The sequence below is a fragment of the Crotalus tigris genome, unplaced genomic scaffold, assembly GCF_016545835.1.
Source record: "Crotalus tigris isolate CLP2741 ecotype Arizona unplaced genomic scaffold, ASM1654583v1 scf7180000017800.2534000, whole genome shotgun sequence".
Lineage (NCBI taxonomy): Eukaryota > Metazoa > Chordata > Lepidosauria > Squamata > Viperidae > Crotalus > Crotalus tigris.
Window position 1 is genome coordinate 1582779 of NW_024096645.1, and position 17901 is coordinate 1600679.

At 40.4% G+C, this 17901-nt stretch overlaps 1 protein-coding gene across 4 annotated transcripts in view; it reads left to right on the forward strand.

Moving 5' to 3' along the window:
* The window catches only part of PCBP4 (poly(rC) binding protein 4), a 55972-nt gene extending 38571 nt beyond the window's left edge, over positions 1-17401 (forward strand). Inside the window, exons 12-15 of one of the 4 annotated variants that reach the window (XM_039342612.1) lie at positions 4308-4477; positions 5826-6100; positions 9117-9153; positions 10180-17401. In XM_039342612.1, the coding sequence (XP_039198546.1) occupies positions 4308-4477; positions 5826-6100; positions 9117-9153; positions 10180-10333 (636 nt within the window). In that variant the 3' untranslated portion in view covers positions 10334-17401. Of the gene's footprint in view, positions 1-4307; positions 4478-5825; positions 6101-9116 lie in introns of all 4 variants that reach the window. The other 3 variants (XM_039342613.1, XM_039342616.1, XM_039342614.1) reach the window with 3 other exon arrangements.
* Positions 17402-17901: the final 500 nt, after the last annotated feature.

Sequence of the window (17901 nt, forward strand, 5' to 3'; positions counted from 1 at the left end):
TGCTCCTGTTCACCAAGGTCTGTAGAGAGGGACTCCATTCCAATAAAAGCAGAAATCTATTCCCCAGACAAATCTTTTTCCAATAAAGCGCCATGTTTTGCCAGGCAAGAATAAGAAATTCAAATTCTTTTATTGTTGCAGATGAGAAAGCTGCCTTATTCTGGGTCCAGCAATTTTTTTCAACTGGACTAATATTGTTTATTCAGATGGACCGCAGATCTGTGGAGTCTTGGATAGAGAAAGGGTTTTAACTTCATCTGTTACACACTTATTTTGAACTAGAGTAGCCAGTTAATTATTTAGGAATTGTCTTCTTGAGAACCTTGTGTTCTGCCACAGAACTATGGTCTTTGGGGAATATAGTTAGGTAGCAAACAATTTTTTAAAATAGAATTAATATGCTAGCCTTCTACAACAAGCACAGGCAACTTTTTATTCCAGACAATTCAGCTTTTAATTGTAATTATTTTTTAGCTTTCATGGCTTGCAAAAAATGTAGCAAGATACAGTAATTTCATTAAAATTCAGAAGACTTGAAAATTCAAGATCTTTTTTTTTAAAAAAAAATGGCATTGTGTGGCTTGCTTGTTTTAAGATAAAATGGGTTGTCAAGCCTCTTAAAACTTTAATATACCTATTTTAAGAAATTAGTTTTGTCCAGGGTTGTTAAGAGGCAATGCACAACCCAGACTTCAGTGATAATATGCTCTCAACATAGAATACTTATTGGCAAATGGATTACAGCATTGATTCTCAGCCTGGGGTCCATGTTGCCACATGGGTGCTCAAAGGCTTGAAGAAATATTATGATTTAAATCTTGAGATAAGTCTTGATGGTCCATGGCCATGGTCTGTGGGCACAAAAAGTATTTAAAGGGGATCCGTGGTGAAGAAAAGGTTGAGAACCACTGGACCACAATACTGCATATTTTTTTTTTTTTTACCAGTTGCAGTTTCTGGGTGGTAAAGAAGATAAATTCAAGGACAAACCCATGTAGGGTGCATTATAGGTGTCTTGATGAGCGGTGTCAACAGTATTAGTTCTTGTGGCAAAATCCTGTTTCAGATAGGGTTACAAATAGCATGTCAGTCAAAGTTGGTGAAAACTCCCCCAGTCACAATCTCAACCAGCTCACTCACCGTATGATGAGAATCCAGAAGGATCCCCAGGTTACAGCCTATTCATACAGGATTAGTATTTCCTATCAAGGAGAAAACACGGAAAGTCTGATGCACAAACAGCTCTATCTTGCTTGGATTCAGGTCTAGCCTGCTCTATCCCCTCCAGACTCTGATAGTCTTCAGATACCAGGACAAACCATCTCTAGCATAGCATAGCTAGTAATACAAAGAAGACTTTCATGTGGATATCAAAAACAAAACAAAAAGGGGGGGGGAGAGGGAGAAGGGAAGGAAAACAAGCCCTATGGTATCCCACAGGAGAGTAGCCATTGGGCTAAGTCTTCACTAGAACCGCCAAATGGAACCACTGTGAAATGGTGCTCCTGAACCTCAACCCTCACAAACAGTCTGGAAGGATACTTTGATCTCAAAGGCCTGTAGGAGGTCTAACAAGACTACAAGTAGGGCATTCCTTCATCTGGAATCTGACAAAGAATGAACTTGAGTGACCTGTGCTGCCTCTGTCCCAGGTTAAGCAGAAAGAATACAGTGTTATTTATAACTGCTAAGAAAAAGAAGCAGGTGGAAAACCAATTTCTAACCTTAGTAATGCTTAAAAGTCCAAACTTCATCACCATAGCTAAGACAAAGGTTTAAAAAAAATAATGCAGTCTATACCGAGGGGGCAATCCCAGGGAGGAGGGTTCAAAACCATAATTTGAGTTTTAATACAAACTGTGCTGCTGTTTCTTTCATGGCAGCCTAGTTGTACCATGAAGGGATTCTCTGGAAATAATTGAATCTTCAGATATGAAAGGAAATAAAGATTGTTGGCATCAACAGTTATTTGAATTTGATAAGTATTTGGCTCTTTCCTTCTGTCACAAGGTTCAGATGTCATTGTAGTTATAAAGGAATGTAGAGATGACTTTGGAAGGGAATAACTGCTAACGGAAGTGAAACAGCAACTCAGTCCTGAGAAAGTGAGAAAGAATCTCAAAATAGTCCTGTCTTGATTCTGTTTAGTGTAAGGGGGGGGGGGTAGAGCGAGAGAAAGGCTTGCAGGCTTTCGTGATTCTGTTATTACACCCTACCCAGTAAAGTAGCATTCCTGGAATCCTTGTGGGGCCCGTTTCCTGACCTGGCCTACCTCACCGGACTAGCAGTAGTGGACAAAGCACAGTAATCACACTGGAAAGTCCTAAGAGAGAGGAACAACAGGGGTGGGAAAGAGGTATGTTAAACCCACTTTCCAACAACTTCAGAAGCTTCACACTCACTCCTCTCTGGGAGCAAAAGCCATAATATCAAGCTAAAAGAGGAATGTGCCAGTTGCTCACCCACACAGCCAACCCAGCTGCAAGGCTGTTCTGTTGGGGAAACTGAAGACTTTATTCCAAGTCAGGAAGCATGTGGGTAGTAAGCAACATTTGACCTTTACACAGCGCCCCGATTTTACATGCACAAGAAAAAAGAAATGCTGGAATTTTTTGTTAAAAGAAAAAGTCTTACAAAACAAGCTGCACTGTTTTATTATTGCAGGTCAGTTCCTGCCACAGTCTGGTAGAAACCTGAACTACATGACTTAATTATTTTTTTCCTTTCCCGTTCAGTCTCTCTCTTGTCTAATAGAATGTGGTTCAGTCCAATAAATGTTTGTAGCTAGAGAGCTTAAACAGCACAATCCTGGGGCCCCACACAGCTACAAACAGGATTGATCCTGTCCTTCAGTAACATCTGAGTTTGAATCTCAGAAAAGGACAGTGTCCCTAGGCTGATGATCCTGGCCACTTCTGTATTAGATCCATGTGCCTCTTGGCTGGTGTAGGCCATTCAGAGGTGTGCCGTTGTTAAGTGTGGTGTGTTTCTTTGAGGGAATGGTGGCACCTCCTGCCTTGAATATAGTGTCCTCTCCTCAAAAAGCCTTCACTGGACCCAACTGTCCTAGGCAATTTTCATCCAGTATGTGGCTAGGTTACAGCTTCAGAGGTCCCTGAAAGATTCAGATTGTCTGGACTTACTTCATTCTGGTTTCAGACCAGGGCATAATATCAGGATGATATTGGAATTTGTTGATAACTTTGGTGTAGTCAGGAGAAAGGTGCTGTAATCATCCGGTTTCTTCTTAATCTCTTGGCAGCTTTTGATACCATCAATCATGGTATTTTTAAGGATTGCCTGCAGGGAGTAGGAAGTGAAGATAAAGTGTTCCTGTGATGGTTTTCCTTTCTCTATGATTGGGTTCAGTCAGCGTTGACAAAAGAGGGAGAGATTGAATCCCCTCTTAAGATTTGGTATTCTCACCTCTCCTGTTTACTATCTACATGAGGCCCCTGGATGAGGTGATCTGTCAATTTGGGCTCAAATTATGCATCTTGGCCTGGGGCTAGCCAAATGATATAGTCAATGTCTAATTCCAGTATGTAGAAGTTGTATATTCCTGGCTTAGAAAGGATGAGCTTAGTCTCAACTCTGATAAGACTGAATAGTAATGGATGTTTGCACCTCCTGTCATGCAGCTACTCTCTGGAACACAGTTTCCTGCCAGATTTATACAGCTTCAACCTAGCCTTATTTAAACAAGCCCATAAAACCTGACTCTATCCTTAGGCCTCTGGCTAGATTGGATGATAGATCCCTTTATGCTGTTTTGATCTGTGAATATTTGTTTCTGAAAGTTACTTTTCTTTTTGGCAAGGTATTTCTTTGATTTTAGTGCCATACTTTTAAATCATCCAAGTTGTGACAGATTGGGATGGCCTATCAATTCCATATATTATATTATGTTATGTTATGTTATATTATATTATATTATATATTATATATTATATTTATTATATTATCAGAGGTCTTCAAACTCGGCCCTTTTATGACTCATGGACTTCAACTCCCAGAATTCCTCAGCCAGACATGCTGGCTGAGGAATTCTGGGAGTTGAAATCCAGGAGTCATAAAAGGGCCGAGTTTGAAGACCCCTGTATTATATTATAATAATTTCTCTATTTATTTGAATCTTGGCAATTTCTGTTCCCAAAGTAAATACTACTGTAAGTAAGGCACTGTTTTTCACTGCAAGAAATACATCACTTAATGATTCAGTATTTTCCATGCACCTTAGTTCAGCTGTTTTCTTGGGGGATGAAATTCCTTCCCTCCGAAAGACAATTCTTCTTTTTCCTCCTTAGCTCATTGGCTGCATCATTGGCCGCCAGGGGAGCAAGATCAGTGAGATTCGGCAAATGTCTGGAGCACACATCAAGATCGGGAACCAGACAGAGGGTTCTTCCGAACGTCATGTGACCATCACAGGGACACCTGTCAGCATCACTTTGGCTCAGTACCTCATCACAGCCTGGTAAGAGCCAATACAGCCTCTGGGGGAGATGAGGCAGGGAGGAAACCTCATTTTCACAAATATACACAGGTATTGCTGCAGCTTCTTCCTCCTGTGTCTAAGCCCTGGGACTTTTAGATGGATAGCTTTGTAGGAACCAAATGGCGACCCTTGGCTATGGTGGGTGAATTGTTAGTTTGCCACCTTTCTGCCTTTTATTTAGTAAACAGGAATGTTAAAATGTAACATCCTGCAGCAATCTCATGAGTGTCAATAGTTTTGCACACTGTCTCTCCAGCCTGGATGACAGCCTCCAATCTTTTGAGTTTCTCATGAGCCAACCTGAGACTACTACCATTAGCTACAGTATTTTGGGCAGTTGTCTTTGCCTTCCCCTGAAATTCCCCTTTCAGCTACGAGCACCGATGGCAGCCTTCAGTTCTGCTCAGAAAGGACTCTTGTTTTCAGTGTGGAATAACTGCCTTTTATCCACAAAATAACTTGAGCGGAATATATGAAAGGATATTTGCCATGGCGTATGACAATCTGGCACTTGAGATGCTTTAGGATTTGGAGCAGGAAATAACTGTCGCTCTCTTTTTGTGCATTATGGCAAGTAGTGTACAGGCTGGTAAGACGTGGCCTGCTTATTGAAGGAGCACTTTCCTGTTTATACAATCAGTTTTCTTGTGGAATTCACTCTGGCACTTATTTTATATTTTAATATATTTACATATTCAGAACCAAAGTAAGCTAAATTTTATCCTCACTACTTTCATCCTGGACAGATAAACTGGTTTCAGGATGTGAAATTTAGATATTGATTCAAGCCATTGGTCATGGGCCCAAGACACATAAGTGCCTAAAATATCTTGGAATGCTTTGATTATATAAACAGGAGTTGCTAAAAGATACAGTATAACTTCCCTTGACATAACCAGCTCTGAACACTGATCAAGGATATAGGCTCCTCTTATGACAGTAAAGATTCCTTACCATAAATGTATGATCCTAGTCTGGGGGATTCTGGGGAAAAAGATCTTATCCGGATGCTGAAATGCTTCAGAGCACCTTGTTCACTATTTCCAGTCTGTGTGTGTACCTATTCTGTTGCACATGTCATTATGCATGCCAGTAAAAACACGTCTTTCTGTGAATGCATATCCATATCCATAACCATACTGTTATATATGTATTAAGCAAACTATACATATTAACCCATACCTATGCATATTATGCTGTGTGCAAGCTTGTTCCAGCACACATTAGTACATATACTTCCAAGTATATGTCCACAGATGTCTGCATTTTTATATGTAAATGGGCATGCATGCACAGGTCTCATTCTTTCTCCCTTCTTGTTCTTCAGTTTAGAGACGGCCAAATCTACCTCCCAGACGCCCCCCGTTGACCTCGGCATGACTTTCTCCCAGCCCCTCACCCCTTCGCCAGCCCCAGCGCTGACAGCAGTGGCCGCACCTCCCCCAGCCTTGCTTGGTCCCCCCTATGCCATCTCCCTCTCCAACTTCATCGGCTTGAAACCCATTCCCTTCTTGACACTGCCCCCTTCCTCAGCCACGGGGCACAATGGCAACCTTGCCACCTACACGACCAAGATCTCCACAGCCAATGCAAGCAAGAAGGGTGAGAGACAGAAGTTCTCCCCATACTGAAGCAGGAAGGTGGGCTGCGGGGTAGGGAGGGGAAAATTTGGGGGACCCTCCCAGGCTTCATGAGATGGCATCAACATCAGGCCACTCCAAAATGAGATTACATGGGGGAAGACTAAGTATGATGTGAGAGGCTAATCAATTGTATTGGAAAATAAGGAGATGAGAGAGAATATAACCTCAAGACAGAACTGGTTCTTCTCCATAATTCCTACTTGATCCTAGCTGAGAAGCCTGTAGTGGTTAAGACCATCTAAACTTAAGGTTTCACCTCCATTGAACAATTACCGCTCCACACTCAAAATGTTCTCTCACCATCTGATTTCCTGTTGGGTTGTTAGGAAATCTACCAGTTGACTTAGAGAAAAATTGAATCATACACAAATTCTCTATTCCAAATTGAAGGCACTGGAGGTCTTGGGAGAGGTCTTATCGCAATTGTGGGAGTAGATGAGACTTATTTGACCAATGGTAATGATAGAGTATATGCTGTGCCACTGCTATATCTCATGGATGGTAGTTTTCAGGGAAAAAAACTGGAAAAAAAATCTAACTGATAAAGAAGAAGAAGGCATATAGGATTTAAATATGGGGGGGAACATACCAAGAAGCAAACTTTTTGGTTCTCTGTTCTAAATATTTCTCTCTTGATATGAAGCTGCTTATGTATCTCATTCTAACTATATAAGAATCTGAATTTTTTTTTAAAAAAAAAAATCATGGCTGTTTTGACAAACACACAGGGTTCTGAATTTTTGCTTCCCCCTAAAAGCTGGGTAGAATAAAAAGAGATGGAAAGGGATAAGTTTTACCAGAGGCCCTGTCTTATTGACAGGGGGTTGCATAGCAACCATTGGCATATATTTGGCTTCCCTGCTAAAAATCTGGGCAAAGGCTAATCAGATAGTGTAGTATATTACTAAATTTGACTCTCCAGCACTGGCTGCCTATTCTACTTAGTCTCAATGGAAGACACCTACTCCATGGTCTTTTTTAAGGCAGATACCTCAGGAAATCTCTTCTTAGCAGGTCATATAATAGCTATCATGCCATGAATGCATCTTTGAATTTATCTTATTCTCATGGGATGTTTTCTCCAATGAATGCTTACTAATACTGTGCAGTCCCTTATAGTTCAGCTCTAAGCAGGCTTACTCAGTAATTTAAAAAAAAACCTGTTTACTCACTGTAAGCATAGGAAACTGCCACCTAATAGCAAGTCCAACTACCAGCCCTTTCTGGTTCTATGTTATCTGCTAGCTGATAGTGGCTCTCCAAGGTATCTGACAGAGTTTCATAGCTTTACCTGGAGATGACAGGGATTACATGTGGGACCTTTTTCATACAGCCTTAAGGAATGAGTACATGCTCCAAAAAGAGTCCCTATTATCCCCATTTCTTCTTATCTATTGCTATTGGGAGGGCATTTGTCAATGCAAATAGATTCATGTGAGCGAAGAGACAGGAATTGTAATTGATCCTGACCCTTCTGTCTAAAATAAAGTGTCATCCCAGAGTTATCCAATCACATTGCTACATTTGGTAATTATCTCAATGAATTGAGGTCCTGTCTAGCAGGAATTCAGCGTAGCTTTGTCCTGAGTAAATAGTTACAGATTTGCAATGTACAGTTAATATACCATGCAGCCTAGGATTTTACAACCAAGTTCCTAACTGGTTACAAACAGTATAGTTTCTCCAAAGTGATTCAGATTGCTGACTCAAGTTGGCATGTTGTATTTATTAAAATACTACAAGGTTAATAGCAAACTGTTATCTTTATAAGGCATTGGATGGAATGTGCTTGTTCAGTGAATCAGGCTAGAAAAGAAACTGAACTTGCCTTTTGCTCTGCCTCTCCTGTGGAACCAACTGACTCAGTAGTAAAGGGTTAGCCCAGGGCTGTGTGTAGTGTCTGCATTCAAGTTAAAAAAAAAACAAAACCAAAATGTTTAAAATTATGCATGCACGCAACCACATCCTGTGCCATAAAAAGTTCATACCTGACCTGTATAGAATATGCAACTACGCATACATATCTCCTTTGTGCATGGTAATTTTGGGAGAGGAATGTTTGTTTGTTTGCATTGTACCAGATTTACAATTCATGGGAGAAGCAAGAAAATCAACCTGCCCCTTTCTAAATAAATGCTAGTTCCCAAGCAGCACATCTTGTGTTTTTTGCTGGATTCCTCCAGGAATCACAGGTTTCACACAGCCCTGATTATGTTGAGCTCACGCAATTGGGTACGATGCCAAAGGTGTCTGGAAAAAAAGTTTCATTGGGTTTAAGGATATATGCAGATGTGGAGCTTTGAAAGGTAGTGGCAACTGTTTGCTGACAAGATTATTTCATAGCCCCAGCATTGCTAATAATACATTTTGGATAGTATAGAAAGCCACCATGCATGTGTAGTCATTGACTGTATGGTGGTTAAAGGATTGCCATCAACAAAGAAATGCTGTAGGTTTACTGAGCTAAGGAGATAAAATTCTCAGATGGTATAAATCAATATGCATCCCAGTAGTTTGATTTCACAAGAAAGGAAAGGATTGAAGCAAAAAACAAAAAGGAGTGGGGTGGGGGTATTCTTATAAATCAATCCAACCAGTTGTCCATTTGGCATTGTACCCTGGCTGGTACAAATCTCTTTAATTTCCCTCTATCACTTCCTGGCAAAAAGCTCTCATCTTTTCTTGCGGCTCTGAGGAATTTCCCTCCTACCCCATAATCCCCTTTGGCTTAACTTTGGAAATGCTGTACATATAATTCTATATTTTCCTTCTTTGTAACTTATCATTGATTTAATAAAAATATAAACTTCATCAACTCAGAATTAATTGTTGTACATTTGAGTCAGGCAAAACCCAGAAAGTATTAACTGGCCACTGGAATGATTAATAAAAGGGGAAAAAGAGCAGATGTTGTAATGTTTTATCTAAGAGCACAGTGAAGGCTAGCATTGTTCGCTTTTTCTTTTCCCTGGCAGCTGGACTCCTGCCCTTTGACAGCCAGAAAATCAGCAGGTGAAACTTTTCTTGTCTTGAATGCCGGAGAAAATATTGTTGATTAAAGTGCCATTTGTCACCAATACTATGTTCACAGAAGACCTGCAAAGGGCAAAGATGCATCTCTAGAACATGTTGTAATCAATTCAGAATAACCAGCACCACCTTAGTTATGTTGGGATTCGTGGTACAATAAATCAGAGGCTCAAGCTCATGAATCATACAAATTATAAGATCAAGTATTTCTAGATAAGCTTTAAAGATCAAGATTAACCTTCTGTTGTGTTACAGGGCTTTCCACAAATCTGGACTCTATGACCTTGTGCACATAGCATGCTACACCATGAATATGTTGTTAAGTAAATCATTATTGTTGAGACATCTTAAGCCATATACTATAAATTGCAGCTACAATGAATGGCTCTATTTTGTGATTGTGGACCTTGACTGATGAACATAAAGATTTTCCTAATTTATTTTTACAGCAACACAATAGAGGAATCTATGGTGGGGTTTTGATTTTTTTTTTTTTTGTCTGCTTAGTACCGAGATGGGCAGCTTTTAAGCAAAATGTTGGCCATTAGAGAGTATTGAAAGGATATAGGATATTCTAATTCTTCGCTGCTACTCGGAGATCATTCAAATATTTGCAGCACAGATGTGCTTTTAGTCCATGCAAAGTGCCAGAACACATAAGCTGAGAATATACATCTGGTTGCAGATCCAATTCTCTGTATGGAAAAGAATAGAATGGATGTCCTACAGCCCTGCACAGATTGTCATTGATCCCAAGCCACCTTTCCCTTTAACTCCATTAAAAGAATTCAGTATGGCAACATTCTCACTCTCAGTAGCAGCAGGACCTCAGCAACAGTGACTTCTTTAGTGGAAGGAAAGGGGAACATTATGTAGACATACATATCCAACATTTTAGTCCCTTTCAAAGCTAGCCACTTAATGTGGTATGCAAAAAAAAGTTTAAGGAAACAACTGCTTCATGCATTGCATTTTGTTCTTTAAACTTCTCATCTCTCTCTTTTTCAGGAACTCTACAACTCTATATAACCACAACCTTTTCCATCTTCCCCTTTCTCTTAACCTAGTCATTCTTTCTTCATGTATTTATTTTAATGATAATAAAGTATTAAACTTGGATGCCGCCCATCTATCAATGACTCTGGGCAGCTCACAACAATGAATCAAGGAAAATATCAAATCAATAGAACATTAAAGGTAGAAGATGGCAAATGTAATGAAGCGAGGGTCTCATTTTCCCTTGCCAAAGGCCTGGGTGAAGAAATAGGTCTTCACAGCTCTTCTAAACAACAGTGGACTGGAGTTTATCAGGCCTCAAGGGAAAACTTGTTCCAGAGGTCAGGCACTGCTGCGGAGAAAGCATACTTCCAGGATCCTGATAAATAACATTGTTCAATCAAAGGAACCTGCCCTATAGGATAGAATCAGCCAGACAGATATAATGGGAGGCAGGTAGTCCCTTCAGTATTTATCTAATTTGTGTAGCTTCCCATCTCACAAGAAGTGACTCTGGGCAGGGTACAACAAAACTAAAAGCATCACAAATTTAAAACATTAGCAAACTATAAAAGCAGCTAAAAAAGATTAATAGATGAAGGAATGTTAATAGTAAAGGTTCCACTCATTCGTTTATCTTTCCCTTGATATCCCCAGGCCTGCCAGCATAACCAAGTCTTAAGGATCTTTAGAAGCCTCGAAGTAATGAGGCTATCTGAACTTTACGAGTGGGGTAAAATTCCACATGTGGCAGTCACAGAACAAAAAAAAAAAGCCTGTGGCCTAGAACCCACCAAATGTAGCTGCCCTTTCTGTTAGATCTGGTGGCAGGCCTGGATGAAATTTGCGGTAAGGCTGTCCCTCAAATAAGAGGGACCCATGCGATCTAGGGCTTTAAAGGTCAACAGCAGCATCCTGAATTGGACCCAGAAGCAAAATAAGAACCAATATAGTTCTTGCTGCAGAGGTGTAATGTGTGCTACATATTATATAACTGCTCACATTACTGCATTTTGCACCAGAAGAACTTTTCAAGGACAGCCTCACGTAAAGTGAATTGCAATAGTCCAACCAGGCAGTCACCAGCACAAAAATGACTGAGTAGGACCCTTTGATCCAGGACTGGTGCAACTGGCGCACAATATGAAGTTGTTCAAAAGCTTGCCTAGCCATGACTGCCACTTGTTCCTTGAGCAGGAGTCATGAGTCTAAAAAGATCTCTAAGTTGCACACAGTCTGTTGGGGGAAGGGCAACCTCATTCAGCACCAAAGCAATAACAACAGCAATAGCACTTAAACTTATATACTGCTCCATAGTGCTTTACAGCACTGTCTGAGAGGTTTATAATGTCAGCATATTGCCCCCAACAAACTAGGTCCTCATCTTACCAACCTTGGAAGTATGGAAGGCTTAGTCACCTTTTAGCCGGTTAGGATCAAACTCCTGGCTGTGGGCAGAGTCCGCCTGCAATATTGCATTCTAACCACTGTGCCACCACAGGTCCTGGTGATATTAAACAAGAGGGCTCAAAACTCAAAGTCATTTAGTCTTGCCAGGGTTCATTTTATGTATGTCGTTTCCCATCTAGACCTTCACAGTCCCCAGACACCAGGATAGGATATCCAGAGCATCGCTTAATTCATTAGGGACCAAGATGTACAATTGATTTATCATCAGCATACTGGCAATACTTCATCCCATGACAAAAGATGAGTTCACCCAGTGGCCTCATGTAGATGTGGGAAAAGGGAGGGGAGAATAACCTCTGTGACACTTCACATAACGGGCCAAGGGAAGGGTATCTCCTCCCCAATCACCACCAACTGGAACTGTCCCCAAGTGAACCAGCACAAGTTTATTGCCCTCTCACAATCCTCTGAATCAATCCAGAAGGATACCATGGTCAATAGTATCGAAAGCTGCTGAGAAGTCAAGTAAGGCAAGAATAGGCCTACTACCATCATCTTGCCTATGTAGAGACATCCAAAAGTACAACTAATGCTAGTTTTGTTCCATACCCAGTCTGAAATCTGAAAGAAAATGATTCAGATAATCTGATGCATCTAGGGTTTTCTGAAGCTATTGTACAACCAAGGAAGGTTGACTACTGGGCAAAAGTCCAGTACTGCAGGATCCAGCAATTGCTTCTTGAGAAGAAGGCACATGAAGCAATCTGTAGACACAATAAGGGCAGAGTAGCATTGCCACTTCACGCCTTTGCTGCTAGAAGAGAGGCCTCTTGCAAGTCTAACTGATGTTCTAAATCGAGTTTGTCCTTAGTTGGACACCAGTCTTGTTCTAGGCATCCCATTTCATTTCCCTCAACTCATCAATAAATCATGAGGAATGACAAGATTTGTGAGAGTGGAGATGTCACATAGGCATGATCAGATCCAATACCTCAATCAGCCCTGTAATAATAATGATTTCAGAAGGACCATGCAGCAAAGCAACAGGAACAATCCCCAGCTATCCCCTGAAACCCCTCTGAGTCCATCAGTTGCAAGCGGTGGACCAATCTAATGGATCCAGCCTCCCTACAGTGGATTGCAGCTTCAGAGAATCCCATAGTAATCAGGACATGATCTGACTATGACAAGGGGGACACTAAAAGCTCCACCAGTCAAAGAACACATAGCCACTGCTCTGGCAGGAACACTAAATCTGGTGTGTTACCATAGTCCCATGATGCCCATTGCCATAATAGTAGCTATGAATTCCTGAGCCATCTCAGATTCCACTCACAGAGAAGGCAGATTGAAATCCCTCAAGACCATAAGTCTCTACCATCAACCAGGAGGTTGACTCGAGAGCAGCTGGAAGCCAGGGCTTCTGAAAGTCTGCTGTCCAGGTATCCAGGCTGAGATCAAGGAGCTGGAATGCAAAACTGATATAAAACACTGGTCCAGTATTCTCTGGGAATGGCCCGTTCCTTGTCTCCTGCCATATTTCGTATGCCCATAACCTGTACCAGGTTGTATGCCATGTAGGGCTTTATAGGTAACAGTCACACTCTGAAACAAACCAGCAACAGTACAGTTTGTGAAGAAGAGATGCTACATGGGCATATTGAGATATGCCAATTATTGCTAACGCTGCCACATTTTGGATCTTTTGAAGCTTCCAGTTGTCTTCAAAGGCAGCCTCACATAGAGTGCATTGGAGTCATCAACTTGTAAGATCAATCAATGTTGAAATAGGGTCACAGACCAGAGTTTCAACCTTGTGAGTTAACTAGGGCATGCATGAGGAGTGACCCATGTATGAAAGAATGCAGCTGATGTACCAGTTGGAGTTATGCAAAGACCTTCCTGGCCACAGCTAACACCAACTGCAGATCCAAGGATATCCCCAGATTGTGAATTGAACAGCGAATTGCTACCTCATCAAGTAAGCAAGATCTAAAATGGAATATCCTCAGATCTGGGTGGCCCAAACACCCACAGCCATTCTGTAGGATTGAGGAGATATATTTCTCCCCATCCAAACTCATATACGACTGGACACGCTATATGAATGCACTTATTTTATTGTTTTATCATTATATTTATTGTTTTAATTTTGTGCGCCGCCCTGATTCCCTAGGGATTGGGCGGCATATAAATTTTATTAATAAATAAATAAATAAATAAATTGGCTGGCCCATAGTCAAAAGATATAATTGGGTATCATCATCACATGTCAATTGAGCCACTATGGCTTATTAAGCAAATCATAGCTAAAGCTAATTGCAGCTCAGCACGAGGAATGAACATTTTGTAGTTGGGGGAGTGGAGATAGAACCTTCTATATATTTGTTTCTATTACAAAAATATTATTTCATGTGGATTTGCTTTAAATGCAATCATATGGGGTTAAGTCCTGAGGAAGCACTATAGAGAAACCTTTGTGGGAACAGCTTGCTTCCCTGCACCTTTCCCACGTGAAAAGACAGGAGAGCTCTGCAGTGCCATTGGGGCAGCATAGAAATCCTGTAAAATAAACACACATATTATTAACTTGGGAATTTTCATTAATGTTAGTCTTGGGAAATGTTCCCCAGACTTCCTTTGATTAGATATCTTTGCTTTTCGGCTTAAATAAACTAACACGGTGAAAGCCCGGTCAAAGCCTTCAGAGCAGCAAGAAAAGATAATGTGGTACCACATATTCATTGTCCAAAGAGAAAAAGGAGGAACAAAGTTTCTTGCATTCAAATAGCTACTTACCATAGAAAGAGTAAGGGAGTTTGATGCAGCACTCCATTGGTCTGGGTGTGGGAAAGGAAAAGATTTATAAGATAGTCATATATTAGTAATAGTAATGGTTCGAGACAAGTCTTCAGCCTTGAAACCCCTGCTGACCAGCCCCATGTATTGAGAATATGTAACATGCCTGTCATTCTCACCTGTATCTACAAATTTTCTGCAAAAAATGAATAAGCGACATTCCCCATTCATTCACCCAAATACATCGTCTATTCTCTGCACTATGGAATAGGACTTGTAAAAACACCTGGGACTTGATCTGATGCATTACTGCCTGAATTAGCTACCATTCATTTGGTATCTGACTTGGAGCAGAAATTAATTTTATTTCCATACAGTTAAGGATCCATAAAGGATGAAATCATAATTCCTGCATCACAGAAATCTTGTTGGAGAGAAGAGAGCTTCGTGAACTGTAAAATTTAGAAGGCAACTAAATGTTAAAAAAAAAAAGGCATCATTACAGATTTTACTTGGCAGGTCATTGCTGACTATAGGTGGTGGTTCCCATCTCCGTTTCAAGGCTATTGAGCCCAAACTGTCAGAAGACATTTCCACAGTCATGTGGCCAGCACGATGTCATGGAGCTCTGTTACCTTCCTACTGAAACTACCTATTTATCTACTTGCATGTGCATGCTTTCGAACTGTGAGCTGGACAGAAGCTGAGGTGAGGACAGGAGCTCATCCCGTCATGTGGCACTCAGATCTCAAACCTCGGCTTCCGGCTTTCCAGCCAACAAGCCCATTGTTTTAACCACTGAACCACACTATATGAATCAGTATAAATCAGGGGGATATAACCTATGCAGGTCCCAGAAACAGCAGAAGCAGGAAGATCCTTTCTCCCCAGATGTCATCAAATTATAATTCTAAAGCCATAAAGAGTAAAAGTTCTGAACTACATCAAGAATAATCTTATTTACTATGTGTTAATTCCTGTTAATTACAAGTGATTCATTTAATCACATTTACTTTTCATTCTAACTCCAACTGACTGGTTTTGGAAAGTGGTTGCTGGCAAGTCATTTAACACTTTTCCTGAAGTTGTGCTCTCCTGTTACAAATGACTCCAAGTGAAATGGCCAAGATCAGCTTGCCACGCACAAATATGATGTGGTAACAGAAGATAAACAAACCATTTCTTTCTTACATAAGGTGGTAAACCAGGGCTACAATTACAGCCATGAGAGTTACTGATGCCACTGTGAAGGGCATGATGGCAGTCTAATAAAAATATTTGTAGCTCAGGGTTGAACTGTGGGGCCCTTGAAGCTCTCTGATTGGTTGGGGTTTTTTTGCAGACTTCATGAGCCAACTAAGTAAATCATCAGTGCTGAATGGATAATGAAACATCTGCAGGAAAACAACTAAGCTCAGAGAGAAGAAGGACTCCCACAATGTTGGCAATTCAAATGACACAATTCCTGATTAAAACATGATAAATGAGGAAAATACTATTAAAATACAGATACCATGCAATAAACAACATTGGCACAATGTCTGTTACCTTGACAAAAGTCAGTGACTAGCACTGATTATGCTACTTAGTTTGGGTAATGAAATGTCTGCAAGAAAACAGCCAAACTCAGAGAATACCAAGAACCCCTCATTTCAATATCAAGCTACAAATATTCTCTTTTATTGGTACAAATATTTTCTTTTATTGATTCTGACTTTTGCAGTTCATCTTTGGTTATCAGTAATTGACTCATTCATGTCCCCGGCTGTGTCTGTGTCTGGGATTCTCAATAAAAGAGCTTTAAAGAAAGAAAGTCTGCAAAAAAAAAAAAAAAAAAAAATACGCTAAAATAAATCACTTTTAAAAGTACCAGATTGTTGGTTGTTTTTATTATCACATAGCCTTTTTCCTTCAGTTTCTTCTTCTGGCTACCCATATCTGACAGTTTCTTCAGGAATTGAAAGACAATGTGTACTGTTCTTAGCTCATAAGTAAAAGTAGTTACAGAATTCTCAGAATCAGCCAACACTCCCTTATGTCACAGAAAGGAAACTAGTGAGAAATAATAAATTTTGAGCTTTATTTCTTTTAAAATATCTGGGAGTAAGAGGGAATGTGTATTTCCAATAAATGTACTTTCTATTACCATTCCACTCTGCCTTTCTCAAGGTTTGAATTACAGCAGGGTGGAAGAAGGACATTAGTGCATGGTAAATAAGACTTAGGGGACAGAAAGAGGAAATAAAGTTTGTCGATGCCATCAAGGGACCTGCTACTCAGTCTCTGTAAATCCAAGGTGCTGTTTCTATACGTACAGGGAATACCTTTCCGGGTAATTAAACATTACAAGGAAGAATGTTACACATGCTTTTGGCAGGTACCCTTCAAAGGGCATATAAAGGATTTTCTCATTGAACATTCTACTTGGAAGCTGGTTCAAAACTAAGAAAAGAAGAGAACAACTCTTGGAAGATTAAAAAAATAATGCCCCCAGCTTCCCATTTCCATATCCTTTGTAGATTATCTTTGTGGATGCCCCCCTTTCCCAAAACAATTCTGTTTTGAATTGAGGTAAAGCAGAAGCAGTCCTCTCTAGTTTCCAGTCCACTCTTGAATGATTTTGGAGAAGAAAGAAATAACTTTTCTTCCTGTCTTTTCCAACGCTAAAAGCCCACACGGAGGATCTTTCACCACTCATGCAGCTGCTATTACAACCATTTTGTTATTTTGATGGAAGTTGTCAAAGCTCCTTTTTCAGATCCTTGGATTTCCCCAACTACAACTCTTTTGCAGCCACCACTGCAATCACAGTACTATTAAATAGGAGACCGAACTCTACTTACTGGTCCTGACAGAGCACCCACGGTATATGAAGACAGCTTGGGTTTATTCCCGGCCCTGTCCAGATTAAAAGAATCTGATCTCTTAGACAAGCAGATGCCAGTAGAGTTGCCGGTAGAGAGAAATCTAAGAAAGGGAGATAGTCTGACCTAGTATAGACAGAATCCTAAGTCTAGGACTGAGTCAATATCTTTAAAAAAATAGAGTATCCTTTTTTTTTAGTATAGATAGTCCTCGGCTTACGACCAAAATTGAATCCAAAAGTTCAGTTGCTAAGCGAGAGATGTTAAGTGAGTTTTATCCCATTTTACAACCTTTCTTGCCACAGTTGTTAAATGAATTGCTGCAGTTGTTAAGTTAGCAACCCGGTTGCTAAGTGAATCTGGCTTCCAACATTGACTTTGCTTGTCAAAAGGTCTCAAAAGAGGATTGTGTGACCCTCCCCCCCCCCGGGACACTTCAATAAATATGAACCAGTTGCAAAGCGTCTGAATTTTGATCACACAATCATTGGGATGCTGCAACGGTTGCAAGTATGAAAAATGGTCATAAATCGGTCACTAAACGCAGGGTTGTAAGTTGAGAGCTACCTGTATCTTCTATAGGTCTTTATATCCATTATGCATCTCTGTGACCAAGAGAAGTATTTGAGTCAGGCAGAGAAAGTGAAGAGACACTCCTTGG